The following is a 17,884-nucleotide window of genomic DNA, read 5'->3' as shown; positions in this document are numbered from 1 at the left end:
GGGGGGCGCAGCTGTGGAACAATCCTTTTCTACACTGTAAATATGTATTACTCTCTTGGTTAATAAAAAGCTGACAGGCCAGTAGTTGAGCAGGAAGTTAGACAGGAAAGCAAAAACTGAGAATGATGGAAAGGAGGAGGGAGGAGTGAAAAGGGACACCAGCCAGCTGCTGGGCAAGCAGGACATGTAGAAAATGAGGTAACAAGTCATGAGCCATGGGGCAAAGCATAAATAGAAATATGGGTTAATTTAAGTGTAAGAGTTAGCCAGTAACAAGCCTGAGCTATTGGCCACATATTTATAATTAATATAAGCCTCTGTGTGGTAATTTGGAAAGCAGCTGCCAGGTATTTGGGAACAGACAGTTGGGATGGGAAAGGTCCCTAATGTCTGTTTACATATGGCATTCCAACATGTGGCTGAAATTTTCATATAAAACCTGAGAGAGCTTGGAAAAGAATTCTAAACACACAAAAACATAGTCAAACAAGGCTTCTTGGTAACAGCCTTTAATCCAGTGGGCTTTGTTTGCAGGCTGTGAGCAGAGGCTCAGCTCCTTTAAGAGACAGCTTCCTGGCTTGGTGCTAGCCGCAAAAACTGCGAGGCTCTTTTCAGAGGCCCTGTTCCCACTTAAATGGAGTTTATGAACAGTGGGCAGCATGCTACTTGTGACAAGTGTGGACCCAGAAACTTCTCACAGTTAGGGTGGTAAACATGGCTCCCAGAGCTGGTGGTAAACCTACCTCCACCATGAGACTAGACTCTCAGGGAACCTAGGGGGAGGACCCAGCACCAGCATGCCATGATCTAAGTTACACAGCACGTTTTTTGTTTGTTTGTTTGTTTGCTCATGCAGACATAAAAGGTTACAGATGTGCAGTAAGGACAGATTCAGATGAAAAGAGCCTCTAAACAGATCACAGTGTGTTTAAAAAATATGTGTAAGCTTGGGAGAGAGAGGTTAAAAAAAAGAATATATAGTCTTAGATTTAAATATATAATTTAAAAATAGTCTTTAAAGAAGGAATAGAATAATAAAATATAGTAAGTCACACAAAGATGGAAAACACAGAGAGTCAGGATACTGTGTGTTATTCTGCTGTCTAAATTTTTTGACTGCTAATGAACAAATGATAACTGCTGAGAGACATTTGATTATGAAAGCTGCTAGATTAAACCAACCTATATATTTTAAAAATATCTTGACTTGAAAATTTAAGTCTTACTTTGGGAAAGAGGTTCTGCTTTTGTTTCCACAGGAAATGAGAGGTTCTGGATTCATTCTGGGTTAGGAAAAATCAGGTTTTATTGAGGAAGACCCCCTCTGAAAAATCTGATGGGAATGGTTGGCCCAGATGATTCAAAGTTTCAGAATGCTTCTGTTGCAGAGTCCTCTGAATTCTGCATACAGAATGGCTTCCAGGCTGCTGGCTGAGATAATCCAGCCTCACAGAATACTCCAGTCATGACTTGACCATACTCACAAATTTTCTCAGGGTCCCCCAAAGATTAGCAGCACCCCAAATCAGCAGGAAGTAGTCTAGAAAACTACACCCACATTTCCAAAAATAAATTATGAATGTTTATCATTTGGGGGGGTGGTTACAAGTTGTTATTGGTAATAGTCAGAAAAAATGCTGAACAAAGGGGATTAAATTCAGGGATCTCATTCTAAAAAGAAAAAGGGGGGATACAGAAATAGGATAAAAGGGTAAATTATTGACTCTACTTTTAAACAAAAAAAACTACTAGTCTCAAATATTTTACATTGGTATGGATTTTTGTATATTGATATAAATTTGAGGTTATTTTTGTTATGCTGTATGTGTTTCTACTTTTGTTTGAAATATTGTGCTTAAGCAACTCATTTAAAAATATAATGTATAGTTAAAAAATACAGGTTAAAATTAGTCATCTATAATAGTTACTCATATCTATCAAACTTACAGTCATCTTAGTTAGGTTTTCTAGGTATACAGAAAGATATTTCAGAAAAATACATAATCTTCAAACACTTCAAAGACCTACAGAATATGGCATTTAAAATGTTTTAATGACTTAGGCTTCCTGTGACAGTGAGATATGTCTGCTCCTGGCAGCACCAATCTACTTCAGAGAAAATGCATCAAAGAAACTCTGTATGGAGTTTGTTTTCTTTATGGCAAAAACTAGCCATGTGGGCAAAGAAACTGTCCTTGCCTCAACTGCTGACAGTTACTATCCAAACTGGACCAGCAGGACACAAGAAAGGCAACTGACAAACTTTGCCAAAACAAGGTAGGACAGTCCTTCAAAATTCCCTGCTTCTCAGGAAAATAGAGATATGTCAGATATGCTAGGCCTGTAGGTCAAAGATGAATGCCCCAAGGTTGCAGAGTAAGTTTGGGTGACTGTCCAGGCAGCCTAATGGCCCTGTCATTAGGTAACATTTCATCCTTCTGGAGTCTTTGATTGAGTTGAAGACTAGAAAGTCATAGTTATAATTTCACTTAGTTATGATAAAAGGGTAAAAATTAAACATAAAACTTAGGACTCAAAAAGATAGCCGGGCGGTGGTGGCACATGCCTTTAATCCCAGCACTCGGGAGGCAGAGCCAGGTGGATCTCTGTGAGTTCAAGGCCAGCCTGGGCTACCAATTGAGTTCCAGGAAAGGCGCAAAGCTACACAGAGAAACCCTGTCTCGAAAAACCAAAAAAAAAAAAAAAAAAAAAATTAAATTAAATTTAAAAAAAAGATAAGATAGATGATAGAGTATTTTAATTTTGCCAAATACAAATACATTGTTACTGTAATTTTTACTTAATAATTGTTTTGTTGTATATAGTTTTACTATATCAAGGTTAAAAGCTTCCTTTTTAATTAAACAAAAAGGGGGAAATGCTGTGGAACAATCCTTTTCTACACTGTAAATATGTATTACTCTCTTGGTTAATAAAAAGCTAACAGGCCAGTAGTTGGGCAGAAAGTTAGACAGGAAAGTAAAACTGAGAATAATGGAAAGGAGGAGGGTGGAGTGAAGAGGGACACCAGCCAGCTGCTGGACAAGCAGGACATGTAGAAAATGAGGTAACAAGCCATGAGCCATGGAGCAAAGCATAAATAGAAACATGGGTTAATTTAAGTCTAAGAGTTAGCCAGTAACAAGCCTGAACTATTAGCTGATCATTTATAATCAATATAAGCCTCTGTGTGGTTTTTAAGGAAACAGGTGCTGAGTATTTGGGAACAGGTGGTCAAGACAGAAAATGTCTGCTTACGGGGTGAGGGGTTGGGGGGGGTGAAGCAGGGTGGAGAAAGAAGCTCAAGGTTAATCTTGAATGCATAGTAAATACAAGGTGTTCCAGACCAGCCAGAGCTATATGAAACTATCTCATACAGCCAGAGCTATATGAAACTATGGCATGGGTGGGTGCAAAGAGTATCTACAGGGAAGTACATATAACCAAGAAAGATTTTTTTAGAACTGATTGAGGGAGAAAAAGCCCCTCCTCCCAATTAGTTATTTAAAGGACTTTAAACTGTACCAATATGGGTCTTGTAGACATGGTAGGACTAAAGAGTTAGGTTAATGTCTACGATTCCAAAGAGTGTTCCAGATGAAATTAGAATGATCAAATATAGAAATCTTAAAGCTAAATCTCTGTACCTCTATTTTTTCCTTCTAAACACTTATACAAGTCACACTATATACACACAACACATTCAGTTACAAACAATATACAATGAAACAGAATTATAGGCAATTTTTTTCCCTTCAAAAATCTATTTAAAAAAAAAGAACTGTATTAATGTTATGTCCCTGTTCAAAGGTATTTTGAAGACTTTTGAAACTAAAAAGACATTTCCTAGAGTGGGTTTTTCAACATCCAATTTCATCTATCCTGCTTTTAGGCTCACCTTAAACAATAACCTATACAATATTTCATGTACTACAGCCACACAAATCCAATTTACTATCTTAGTTGAACAGAATACAATTCCAAAGGGCATCAAAGTACTCCATAAAATAGAAAGGGAAGTAAGTAGTGCTGAGAAACTCATTCTACAAATCCAGTATTACCCTGATTAACAAAACAACAAAACCAGTTAAGGATATAACAAAAACAGAAAACTAAACCAATTTCCCTGATGTACAAAGATGCAAAAATTCTCAATAAAAAAGTTTAACATCTATTCATAAAGACATATAGAAACTAGAAATGGAAGAAACACCTCAACATCATAAAGCAACATGAACCTGTGCTAAATGGAAAAAAAGTAAAAATATTTCCTCTAAAGTCAGGAACAAGACAGGTGTCTACTCTGTTCATTCTTTTCCAAGACAGTGGTTGAATTGAAGTCTCAGTCAGAATTAGATAAGAAAGAAAGAAAATACACAGACAGAGAGGGAGAGGGAGGGAGAGAGGGAGGAGAGGGAAGGGGAAAGAGAGGAGAGGGGGAGAGGTGGGGGAGAGGAGAGGGAGAGAGGGAGAGGGGGAAGAGGGGAGAGGGGGAGAGAAGGAAAATAGCCTCTTCAACAAATGGTGCCAAAACTAGGATATCTACACCGAGAACTAAGAAGGAAATTACTGTGATGGTTCATTTTCATTGTCAATTTAGTAACATTTTGAATCAACACAGAAACATTATTTCTGATGTGTTCATGAGGTTATTTTCCAGAAAAGATTGAGGAAGGAAGGAACACTCAACCCAAATATGATGAGCTTCTACCTCCCATGGGCTGGGGTGCCAGGCTGAATAAAATTCAAAAAAGAGAAACCCAGTGGAGCACCAGTATACATCTTCCTGTACCTCCTGATAGTGGAGACAATGTGCCAGCTACTTCATACTACTGCCACCATGCCTTTCACACCATGATGGACTGTACCCTCAAACTGTGAGCCAAAAATGAATCCTTCCTTAAATTCCTTTTGTCAGAAACAAGCAAGTATTATACAAAAAGCTATTCAAAAGAAATCAAAGACCTTAAAAAATTAGAGAACAAAACCCCAAAACTATAGTGAAGACTTTAGCCCACTTTTTTCAATTAGAGTCTGCTGGAGGATCTATTTAGTGGTTACACACTTGTCAATGATGTGGGAGGACCTAAATTCAATCCCCAGTACTATCATTACCACTCTCTCCCATAAAAATCAGTAGGGAACAGGTGATGGTGTGCACCTTTAATCCCAGCACTCTGGAGGCAGAAGCAGGCTACAGAATGAGTTCCTGGACAGCCAGAACTATATATAGTGAGACCCTGTCTCAAAAAACCAAAAACAGAAAAAAAGAAATCAGTAAGGAGACAGAACTCAGTAGTATTATCAGTTACATTTACCAAGTTAACTGTAGAAGATTACATTCAAAGAAGGGCGAACACACCTGTAACCTCAGCACTTGGGAGGCTGAGGCAGAGATTATGAATTCAAAAGTTTGGGCTACAGTGAATACCAGCCAGAAACAGAGCAAAAGACCTAGTCTTGCAAAACAAACAGAACTTCCACCATTCAATATTGATAAAATATGTACTTCTTTTCAAATATACATAAAGTATTACCCATCAAAAAAGACATTAGGCTGGTAAACAACAAAGCCTTAATAATTTCAAAAGTTAAGTTGCTTATGCTTTTTGGCAGAAATGAACTCAAACAATAAATAAGTAAGAAACAATGCAAATAACAAAATGTATAGAATACAAACTAAAGTAGTGGCAAATTTAGTTTTAAATACATATGCTAAGGAAAGCAAAATGTCTAAAATAAATTCTCTATTATAGGAATTTATTTTCAGTACAAGGCTAAAAAAGGTAAAACATTTAAGTTATGCCACTAAAGCCAACTACACTACACAGAGAGGATAAAAGAAAAACAACAAGCATGAGGCTTGTACCTATAGGTAGTAGTTTCAATGTGTCCCTCAAAAGTCTGTGTATTAGAAACTTAACTCCAAAGTGATGTTAGTATCATTTGGAGACAGAGTCTTTCTAGGGTAAAGATTGGATGAGTGCCTTTTCAGAGCATTCACAGTATTTTAAGAATAAAAGAAACCAAGTCTAGAACACTTGCTGTCTCACAATGTGATACCCCCCACCATGTTATGATGCAGTGAGAAGACTGCAGATACCAACTCCATGCTCTTCAATTTTCCAGCCTTCAAAACAAAAAAGGCAAATAATTTACCTGTCTCTGGTATTTTATTCTAGCAAAATAAAATGAGCTAAAATGTTGTATTGGGAAATAATTTTAAATAGTAAAGGATGGGGATGTAGCTCAGTGATAAAATTTGCCTAGTATGCCCTGGGTTCAAACTTGAGCACACCAAGTTGTAGGTCCGGGTGCCAGAAGCCTGTAATCACAGCAATGCAGGTTAAAGCAGGAGGATCACAAATTCAAGGTCTACCTGAGCTACAGAGTGAGTTCAAGGCAGCATAGGCAACTTACTGTGACATTTTCTCAAAAAGAAAAGAAAAAGGAAGTTGGGAGTTAACCCAGTGGTAGAACACTTTCCTAACACACGAGTCTCTGTGGTCAGTCCCCAATACAATCATAAAACAAAATGGGTAGTATGTGAGTTGGTGGAATATCTGCCTAACATGCATAAGACTTTAACTTCAATCCCCACAACTGAAGACAGAGAAGGAAAGAAGAGAAATGTAAAATTGATAATTGGGGGCTGGGTAGATGACTCATTCAGTGATTAAAATAGGAATTGGGGACTGGGTAGATGGCTCACGCAATGATTAAAATAGAGCTGTGCAAGTAAGTATGAAGACCAATGTTTGGAACCTCAGAACCCATAAAAATGCCAGGTAGGAATAGTAGCCAGCCCTTAATTCCACCCTAGGTAGGCAGAGATAAGACCCCAAAGCCAGGTGGCTAGCAAGACCAGCCACAGTGACAAGCTTTGCATTTGACTAAGAGACCTTGACTCAATGAATAAGTAAGAGTCAACATCACCATTGGGCCTTCACGTGGCCCCATCCGCACGCATCCATAAACACATAAACACACACAAACAAAATGGTGGGAAAAACTAGTAGTTGACATTAGTCTTATGCTTTAGACAGAGGCAAAAACAAGAACAGCTAAAACACTGAAGTTCTTCTAGGAAAAAGAAGTAAAGGATGACCTTAGGGCAGTAAATTCAGCTTATGAGTACATCTTATACTTTAATTGGATAAACTGTTTCAGTTATAATTTAGTTTTTCCCTTTTTCACAATAATGAATTGTCTACATGTGTTAACAAGAAACAAGCCACAAATAAATAAAAGTTCCTTATTTTTGATTAATTATCCAATCTGGCTATACCCTGAATCCAGTGGATATTCCTTACAGAAAAATAACTTGACATATCAAAGAATTAAAAGCAGGTGTGGTTTGCTTTATAGTAACTGCTATCAACATCTACTGCATTCCACAAAACCAATGAATTAACTCCAAAATCTGGCCCATCTCAATCTTCTTTTTATCTCTAAGAATAGGAAAAACCATTACCCAACTGGAAAGATGATCAGTGGGTAATGGTGGTCGTCATCAAGCCAAATGACCTGAGTTTGATATCCCAGACCCACAATAATGTAAAAGTGAACACCAACTCCCTAAAGTTGTCCTTTGACCCTCCCACACACAAAATAAGTAAGTAAACAAATAAATAAATTAATAAATAAATGTAAGAAGAGAAACTATGACTTACCTTTCAGAAATTTCATGCTTCAGTTGAGGAACTTCAAGTGCTGCATCAGTACTAATAAAACCAAGAAAGTCTTGTTTTACATTATGGGGTGGCTTCTCCAAAGCAAGGCCTGATGTTTCATGACTCCTTAACACAGGATCAAAATCGCCTGAATGTATCTCTGATCCCTCACCTTCAGTAAGACGAACACTATTCCCTTCTTGATCAGAGCTATTCCTTTGTTTTCCATCTCTCTGGGGTTTACTGCTTAACCCATCATCCCGAAAGCCTTTGGCAAATGGATTATAATCTATTTTCAACTGGGTAATCTGAATGTTTTGATAAGCTGTTACTGCAAAGAATTCAGTCTGGGGGAAAGTAAAAGTATGAACACCAGGGCCATTTAATTGTATCACTTCTGTGGCCTTTTCTGCAGGCACCAAATGAAGCCTTGGCAGGTAACGATGCATAGAGTGCAAGATAATATGCCCTTCCTGGTCCAGTGTATTGTTGGTAAGTTTGAGTTTATAGAAAGATACTGGTTGATGCATCCAATAATGACCTGTGGAAGGAGATTCTGGATGAATAAAAACTCTCCCCAAAATATGGGGTTCAGCCTTCCCACTGGGTTCCCACCAACGACCATTCCACTTATAACGATGGTTATCCACAGGAGAGATGTCCATCACAAGGATATACTTTAAATTTGAATCTAAGCCTGTTATCCAATAGCGACAATAAGGAAACATACGTCTTCCCTGCTTAGTCAGAATCATCTCTGTACTTCGATTATGGAACTCATTCCACATACTATTGTTATCAAGGGTAACAGTGATTCTTCCCACAGTACAATCCGCTGGAAGGCAAATCTTCCCTTTAGATTTTCCTGGTGATGATACCCTACTCGACAAAGCACAGGCATCTCGATTAGTAACCAAAATTCCTTGATCAGTTTTGCCATTTCCTGGCTGTTTCAGGATGACAAAGAAGGTAGGTGCTGCTCCTGTCACTGTCCCACCATCTTGATTAGCCAATAGAATTTGCTGTTTCTCTTCCATGATTCCAGTGAGAATTTCAGTAGTAAGAAAACCGTAGTCAACACATAGTCACAACTGCCTTCTCACCCTAAAAACAAAAAACAGAAGAAAACTTTAATCAACTCAGATTTATGCAAACAAAAATACAACTGTTATGGCTGAACTGTAGCTCATCTGGTAGACATTTGCCTAGCACTCATGAAGCCCTGGGTTCCATTTCCAGCAATGCAAAAACCAGGAGTGGTGGTGTAGGCCTGTACTCTTAGCACTTGGGAGATGGAGAGAGAAAGAGCACAAGTTCAAAGCCCATGCTCCAGTGAATAACCCCCAACCCAATCTACTTAAACTCAGTGGAGGTCAGTGAGATGGCTCAGCAGGAAAAGGTACTGGTCAGACAAGCCTGTAGATCAGAGTTCAATCCCTGAACCTTACGTGAATAGAGAAAATAGATTCCAAAAGTTGTCCTTTGACCTCCACGTTCATCAGGAGGTATGCAGACCCACACAAGCACAAAATAATCATTTATTTTAAAACTTTAAACTCACTGAATTACAAAAAAGAGAACATTAATGTAGGAGGATGACTTGAGAAAACATGTTTCAACTAGAGAAGGAAGAAATGAAGGTAATGAGGAGTAGGGGTAAAATGACTTAAAATCCATTATATGCAAGTATGAAATTGCCAAAAAAAATAAATAATTAAAAAGAAGTTCAAGGGAGTTCAAGATCACCCTGGAACACATGAGATCCTGTCTCAAAAAAGGAAAAATACAACTGATTGTGTTATCCAAAAAATATTCCTAATTCTCTTAAGACACTGCTTATATCCTTCTTTCAATCACTATAAGGGTGTTCATTCTGGAATACCTAATCATTCTTTAAAAAAAAAAATGTGGTAGGAGTTCTTGAGACAAGAGTCAGAGAACAGGCTAGCCTCAAACTTACAGCAGTTCCCCTCTGTCTGCCTCTCAAGCACTGGGATTATCCTAACCATTTCTATCATTTTTGTAAACTAATTTTAATCTAACTAGTTAAAAATTACTCATTCTATCTCTCAAAAAATTAGTAACAACACTGTAATCTTATACACAGTAAAATTATGCATTCATTTTAGAAAAACTATATAAACTGGTGTAGTTCTCATGATATCCTGGCATTTAGAAGGCTAAGGGAGAAAGATGACTTAAGCTGAAGGCCAGTTTGGGCTACAGTCAGAGAAGCTCTTGGATACAGAAGATGGCTGTTCCCTTGGGCAGATATTTAGCTTAAACTTCCGTTCTGCTTTCTAATAAAACTTCGTACTACTTCAGAAAAGGGGATAAAGGGAGTTGTAGTTCAGTTGGTACAGTACTCACCTATTAAACCAACTAAAAGGCCTGGCTTTGATCCCCAGCTCCATATAAATTGAGCATAGTGGCCTAGCACATGCTTATAATCCTAGCATAATCCTAGCACTAGGGAGATGGATGTAAGAGAATCAGAAGTTCAAAGTCATCCTGGACTATGTGAGATCCTGTCTCAAAAAAGCAAAAACAACAAAAACTAGGGCTGGAGAGATGGCTCGGTGGTTAAGAGCACTGACTGCTCTTCCAGAGGTCCTGAGTTCAATTCCCAGCAACCACATGGTGGCTCACAACCATCTGTAATGGGATCTGGTGCCCTCTTCTGGCCTGCAAGGACACACGCAGGCAGAGCACAGCATACATAATAAATAAATAAACCTGGGGGGGGGGGGAAGTCACCAAAACAAAAACTAAAAAGGAGAGAGGAGAATGAGAGGGAAAAATATATAAAAGCATAAAATGAGATAATTTTCATTTTAAAAAAGTATTCTGGTACTTATGAAATAATTTACAAAAAGATTCATTTACATCAAGTTCTTTGAGAATAGATAAAAAATTAATTTTCACTTTCATTCCAAACAGAAACTGCAGAATTAACTTTATTATTAGCAGTGCTGGGAGTTGAACCCAGGGCATCAAGTATACTCAGAAAGTGCTCTAACACTGATGACTATATACACTATATACACAATCCCAGAATTCGTTCTTTATATGGCACTGACAGGACTTCATAAATAAATAAATATCATATCCAGCTAGTTCTACAGCAGTAATTCTCAACCTGTGGGTCACAACCCCTGTGGAGTTGCCTAAGACCATCAGAAAACACAGATATTTAAATTACAATTTATAACATTAGCAAACTTACCATTATGAAGTTATTCGGCTGGGGGTCACCACAACATAAGGAAATTAAAGGGTCATAGCATTAGAAAGACTGAGAACCACTGTTCCAGAAGGATAAAATCCTGGCCTCACTCAAGCTGGGATTACAATTAGGCTATTATGCCCACCTGCTTTTTATGTGGGTACTGGAGACAGGAACTCCAGTTCTCACATGTAAGTGCCTTATCTACTGAGCCTTTTCTCCAGGCCCTGGTGCACATTTAAACTGTACATTTTATGTTAGGTGAAGTATGGCTCAAAAGTCACTAGCAACAGGGCATGGTGGCACATGCTTTAACCTCAGAACTTGAAAGCAGAGCTCTTCCTGATCTGCATAGAGAGTTCCAAGAAACCCAAGACTAAATAGACCCTGTCTAAAAAAAGAAAAAGAAAGTTGTAAATAGCCAGGCTTGAGGGCTCACACCCATAATCTCTGCCATCAGAAGGCTGCTGAGGCAAGAGGATTGCCATGAGTTGAGACTGAGATAAAAGGGGGCTGTGGGATGTGTGTTACAGCTTTGAAGGGAAAAGATATCCTGGCAGTCAGGAGCTAAAGTAGTATATCACACACCAAACAACAAACCTCATACAAGAGATTTATTGAGAAAAATCAGGAGGGCGGCTGCCTCTGCTCCAGCAAGCAGCAACAAAGAATTGAGCTGGAGGCATGCTTTATATAGGATTTCCTAGGGGTGGAGCTTTCCAGGGTGGCCTGATCTTGGGCTTTTTACTCTGTGGGGCAAAGCCTGGTCTCCTCCATCTCAAGGGGCCAGGTCCTGTTATGATGTTCCGTTGGGGGTCATCGGAGCAGGGCCTGGCCACTTCCACCTCAAGGGGCTTAGAAGAAGGGGGTCTAGTTCTTTTTTTTGGGGGGGGTTTCAAGACAGGGTTTCTCTGTGTAGCTTTGGAGCCAATCCTGGAACTCGCTCTGTAGACCAAGCTGGCCTTGAACTCAGAGATCCACCTGCCTCTGCCTCCTGAGTGCTGGGATTAAAGGCATGCGCCGCCGCCACCACCACCGCCCAGCTGGAGGGTCGAGTTCTTAATATTAAAGCACTAATATACGTGAGCAGAGATAAGCTCCTCTGGCTTGGAGTAGTTTTTGTTTAATCTCTGTTTGTTCCTTTGTTTGTTTTAAGACAAGGTCTCACTGTTAGACAGGTTGACCTGGAATGCATTCTTCAGGAATACATTGGGCTATGGAGTCCTGGAATTCAAGAGACTGAAGTATGTGGATGTTTACTGTGCAGTGCTGGGAATTAAACCCAGGGCCTAAGATAGGTAAGATTTAAAATAATTATTCTCTAGAACTGCCTTAAGATTTTATCCATAAAAATAACTAGCTTTCTAAAAACTAATATACTTATACCTATCACACATTTACAAAACAAAAACAACTTCACAAGTCACCTGGTGACTGTAATATATGTTTAAGCTTAGAGAACTCACCAAAAGTTAAACACCATAGTAGAAATATACAATGTTTGGTTTTTCCTTTGCCTAAACAAAGTTAAAACTGAAAACTCAAACTGGGGAGGAGATGTAGCTCAGTCAGCAGAGTGCTTCTTGTTTTGCATACACAAAGCCAATACCCAAGTACCATATTTAAAAAAAAAAAAATTAGGCAAGAAAATCAGAAGTTCAATGACACTCTACTTAGCAAGTTCAAGGCCAGCCTGTAAGACCTGCCCCATCTCTCCAGCAAAGAAAAAAAAATCAAATTGCTTTATTTCAACTTTGTATACAGGCATTTAAAAAAAAATGTATAAATATGCATGAAAAACAGGAAAAGTCAAAACTTGCAGGCTTGCACAAAGTCTTTTTTTAAAAAAAAAAACTAAACCTATCAATTTATTCCATCAGTTAACCAAAATACATAAATCAAAGAGCCAATTTATGGTGTCAAACTCTCAGGAACTTGAGATACAATGGCTACAATTTAAAACAGGATCCCCCCCCCCACCCGCCCCAGTAGTGCTGGTAACTGAACCTAGCCAGGGATTCACATGATACGCAAGTGGAATACCCCTGAACTACATGTATCCCCAGCCCTACGTTTGGTTTTTCTCATCTACGGTTCCTCAGTTGGTGAATATGCTGTTTCACACATACAAAAACGACTCTACAGGCTAAGATAACCATAAATGTCCATTGCAAAAATCAAATGTACTTCAGAGATGCGAGGCTACTCCAGAAAAGAAAAAAAAAATTCCTTTCCAGCAATACTGGAATACTCTGTATCTTGCTCTCTTAAAGTTTTAACAAAGGATGCAGACTGGTGGTGCTTATCTTTAATTTCAGCACTGGGGAGACAGAGGCAGGAGAGTCTCTGTGAGTTTTAGGCTAGCCTGGTCTACTTACATTTTAAAACTCAAAAATGTTTACTTCAGCCTTTCCTCATCAAGCATTTACGTAGATTAAAGTAAGTTAGAAAGGGCCTAAAGTAAGTTTAGTTGTACAAGGACAAATCCTTGGTGATTCTTGAGGTCCCCTCACTACATATACACACAATCTCTAAGGAATATGATTTAAAACAGCATAGCAAATTGCATCAATTGTAACAAACTCAAGAGTACCATTTTTTTTTTCTTCCAGTGGTCTTTGGTCAATTTTTACTATAATGGTGACCCTGATACAATCCACAAAACATACTATGTAGCAATTTAATGATTTACATACGGTGTCAAGAAAATTCAACTACATCAAGTCAAAATTCCAAGTCAATATATTACTTTTAAAACACAAATTTCAATTACTTTTAAAACACAAAACACATTCTGAATGTTGCCCATGCTAACCATACCCTTTCAAATAATAAATTAAATTACTGTATTACTGTATGACAGGTTCACTACGATGTTTGTTCCTTAAATCGCATTTTGAAACTCAAATTTTATTAAGTATTCCCATTCCTAGGTATCAATCCGAAACAATTTAGGCTAGTAAGCTTTTAGGTGCCTACAAGTTACTAAGTAGAATCTGAAAAACTAACCTTCACAGCAGAAACGGAAAGAAACATCTGAAATAAATATGCTAAAGCACTAAGAGAACTAAATTTCTTTTATGTTGCAGTTAAGGGGACCCAACTCATTACCTGTGTTTAAAAAATAAAAACAAAAGGCCCCAGTTATTCTGCTTTTCAACTACAGAAGACAACTAGCCAGAAACAACGTGAAAAAGATGTTGCAAAGGAAACTCTTCTACTGTAGAGTCCCAAGGATCACGTGCAGCCAGGCAGAACCCTGTGATCCCAGAGCTGTTCAGCTGCTTTCGGTTACCTTGGAGACTACACAGGAGCCACCCCGCCGGCCCATTTCCCAGCAGCCGTCACGCCACTCGCCTGCACCTTAACTGCAGCCTTGCTGCGGCGTCGTGCCCGAAAGGAAAGCAGGCCAGGCAGAGATTACTAGGCACTCGGCCACTCAAGGTTGGCAAGCTCAACACGCACAGGCTGAGCATAAGTGGGCTCGAACGTCTCAAGATCCACGTGTCGGATCCGGCGGTGAACAAGAGTGGGTCTCCCTCGGACGGAGATTTTCCCGTTCTGCCAATCAAGCCACTCTTCTTTTCAGACACTCTCCACCCTTCCCTGCTTCCATCCTTTTGCCAAAGGGACATTCCGGGGGAACGTAAGTGAAGGCAAAAAACTTCACAGCAATACACTCTGCCAATAATTTCACCAGTTCGAAAAAAGACTCCCAAATTCTCTAAATAATCTTCGAACACAGATTCCCCAATTTAGTAGTGGTAAGCTTACTAATACCCTTGCTCACCTTACGCTCAAGCCAGAACCTACTTGAAAATTCAACAGAAAGGGGAAGTCCTATGAACAAAACCAGTCAAGGCTTCCCACAAAGAAAAAAAGAAAACAACACCTGCTTTTCCCCACCTGTTTTCTCCGCCTTCGATTTGCACTTAAAAATCACCGGTCCTTTGTTTACAAAGTTCTCGCTCCCGTTCAACTCACTCACCGCCCCTCCCCATTCAATTCGTGGCCTTGCCTTCATTTGACCAGAAATTACACGCTGGGGGACGTTTGTATAGGTGTCAAAACACTGGATCCAGTTCCTTAGAAAAACTGACGTTGGTTGTTTCCCTGGGAGAGTTGAAACCCCCAGAGCTGAACTGTAAAACCTGTGCCTATTCAGCACAGCTTTAGACCTACAGCAGGCTAGAAACGTCACGCGGAACGTGCCATGCTGTTCAACACCCCACGCACGCGAGGGTAGGGCCATGCCATGAGCACTTCTCACCCCGCCCGCCTCGTGGCCACGGTCTCCGGCGTCGATGTTGCTAGTTAGTTCTCGGAGAGACACGGAAGTAAGGCCGGGGAGGAGCGCGAGATGACGTGCGCAACTCTCAGGGACCAAAGGCTGCACCGCGCAAGGCCCAGCCAGGCCCAGGCGTGCGAAGCTCTCTCTGCGGAACGCTGGTCAAGCCGTTCAAATACACAAGTGGTTTAAACTCTCAAAAAACTCCAATCGGGCCACTACAGAAGCGAAGCCCTCCACCCCGGACCGAGAGTTACCGTGCGGGGCGTGGTCGGCCTCACCCCGAGTCCTTCATATCCCTCTAGGGGCGGGTTAATCTGAAGGGTTCGCACACCTTGTGTCCGCTTCAGCTGAAGAGCTTGCGCACGCACCGGACGTCCACGTCACCGCGCACGCGCTCCTACCCGCTTAGAGCCCGCCGCGCAGGCGCAAAGGGAGGCGCGAGCAGCACCTCTTCACCCCTCCCCCAACATCAGGAGGCCAAACGGCCCGGAGCAGCGTCAAGACCCTTGGGATCCGCCCCCGGAGCCGCAGCCGCAGCCTTTTCGCGTCTTAGCAACCTAGAAAGGGCTACTGAAACTTCCAGAATCAAGAAAGGCGAGGCAGGAGAGAGGTACCCAATACCCTCAACCTTGTACTCGAAGCCTTCGTGCAAATTCTGAAACCACAGCCCACCGGGTCTTTCTCAACTAGACTTTTCGACCTTTCCCAGGGGACCCTCAATGGCCCCGCCCTGCCGTACCCAGCCCCACCCACACAAGGCTTCGTGGACCACCACCCCCCTCTTCACAAGTCCATCAAAAGAATCTGAGGATCTCCTGTACAAAGTGCTGTGGGGTTGGAAAGCGTCAGAGCACTGGAAAACCTTGAAGCAAACACCATGAAAGAGAAGAGTAAGCAATTTTCCAATATTCACCAACAAAGAACACTAGGAAAATAAGAGAAAGCCTCCCTGAGAGCCGAGAATGGAACCTTACCCACGCCTGTAATCCCAACACTGAGGCTGAGGCAAGGAGGATTGCTGCGAGCTTGAGGCCAACCTGAATCCCATAGTGAGTTCCAGTGCTAGCACAGCACAGCCTGCCGAATAAAGGAAAGAAGTTCGCTAAAGGAAGAAGAGCTGCCACTAGAAACTGCCCGATACCAAGATGAAAGATGTCTACAAAAAAGTGGTCAAGAAATTTGCCTGAGAACTTTAAGATTCAGTGCCTTAATCTTGATCATTGGTATTTTTTGTTTCTTCAAGGCACTGAAGTTTTAAAATGCAAAGAAAACATTAACCAACAAGTATATCAGGCAGTTGCAAAACTGGGTCAAAGAACAGTATTTCTCAACCAAACATCAAAAATTTTAGTTTTCTTTCTCTACTAACTACTTTCATGCTAATCCACCAGGTAATAATGTTTAAAGTGAAAAGGGTACAAAGAATTGAATAGAAAGACAAACTGCAGTCCACATTCCCAAACTTTTCACTCTCTGAAGAATTGGGAGATAACAGGAAAACTCATTCTGACAATACAAACACTTGTGAAGAAAAACAAGATTGTAAGGATGGAACCAAGAGGATTGATCTGACTTGCTTCTTTTCACTTAGCTCTTCCTGAAAAGACATGTAATACATAGACAGAAATTGCCTATTCTAATCAAGCCCAGAACTAAAGTTTACAGACTTCTGAAATCATTCTGAAACCCATGATTTGGAAAGACCATTCAAGATCTTAGGCAGAACTGAAAAAAATCAACCGTTTCTTTAACATGTTCCTCTTCTTTGACTCCAAGAACCTTTCCTACAAAAACCAAGATGCCTTCTCAAGGGTTGTAATGCCTCCTCAAAAACTCCGTTTTCTGAGACTAAAATTAGAGTTTATTTAGTATTAAAATGTCTGCCCCTAAAGTATGAATGACTTCATAGCACCTCCAAAAAGACAACCAATAACCTCTAATTGGACAGTCTGTGCAAACAGCTTGCATGAAGAGGGTGATGGAAGTGCTCTTTGGTGCTCTTTCCTTACTCCAGGCAAACATGAAGTGCCACACTTCAACAACTTTCACCAACTGCTTACTGATTTCCACTGCTAAGACTTGCTGGTTTTCTGAGCATAACTTCTATCTCTTTACCAAAATTCTATGTGTTTGCTCTAACATTCTGAGCTTTCTCTTTGTCTTCTCTGAAGACCTCCCCACCATTTCTAGAGCTTCTTGCAGACCTCCACTGCTGACAAACAAAACAAGCCAAAGCTATAAAGTAAGTTCCAGGTCAGCATAAACTACCTATCTCTAGAAGAAAGGAAGGAGGAGAAATACAGCGCAGCAGCAGAGTACTTGCAAAAGCACATACACAAAGCCCTGAGCTCAGTCTCCAGCATTAAAAATCTAAAAGCTACAACCATATGCATTTCACGGTGAAATTGGGGTGAAGAGGGGTAGAAAAAGAAGAAATCCTTAGAACAAAAGTTTCAAAATGCCAAACCAGGACTGCCTTGAATATAGCACAATGTCAACCTAATCACTAAAGCTGATGCAGGCTTCATCTTACTGGAATTTTCAACTTGTTTCTCGTGGTTTACCTTGCTCATTCAAGCCTAATTCACACAAACACAATCTTTCCCTTGGTTTAATTTTCAAAATTGTACTAAATATTTGGGGAGGAAAAAATAATGCACAGAATATAAAGAATCTGCTTAGAATGTACACAGA

General features: G+C 40.2%; 1 protein-coding gene across 21 annotated transcripts in view; it reads right to left on the bottom strand.

Moving 5' to 3' along the window:
* Mga (MAX dimerization protein MGA) overlaps positions 1–17,884 on the bottom strand; it is an 82,228-nt gene that overhangs the window by 49,264 nt on the left and 15,080 nt on the right. For 11 of the 21 annotated variants that reach the window (XM_076570398.1, XM_016009510.3, XM_076570409.1 and 8 more), the window contains exons 1-2: positions 15,445–15,577; positions 7,674–8,777 (exon numbers count right to left, since the gene is read on the bottom strand). In XM_076570398.1, the coding sequence (XP_076426513.1) occupies positions 7,674–8,710 (1,037 nt within the window). In that variant the 5' untranslated portion in view covers positions 8,711–8,777; positions 15,445–15,577. Of the gene's footprint in view, positions 1–7,673; positions 8,778–14,805; positions 15,578–17,884 lie in introns of those variants that run through there. The other 10 variants (XM_076570399.1, XM_076570401.1, XM_076570414.1 and 7 more) reach the window with 6 other exon arrangements.

This window comes from Peromyscus maniculatus, chromosome 4 (genome assembly GCF_049852395.1).
Source record: "Peromyscus maniculatus bairdii isolate BWxNUB_F1_BW_parent chromosome 4, HU_Pman_BW_mat_3.1, whole genome shotgun sequence".
NCBI lineage: Eukaryota > Metazoa > Chordata > Mammalia > Rodentia > Cricetidae > Peromyscus > Peromyscus maniculatus.
The sequence above is the reverse complement of the archived record's forward strand: the minus strand, read 5'-3'. Positions and strand labels throughout refer to the sequence as shown.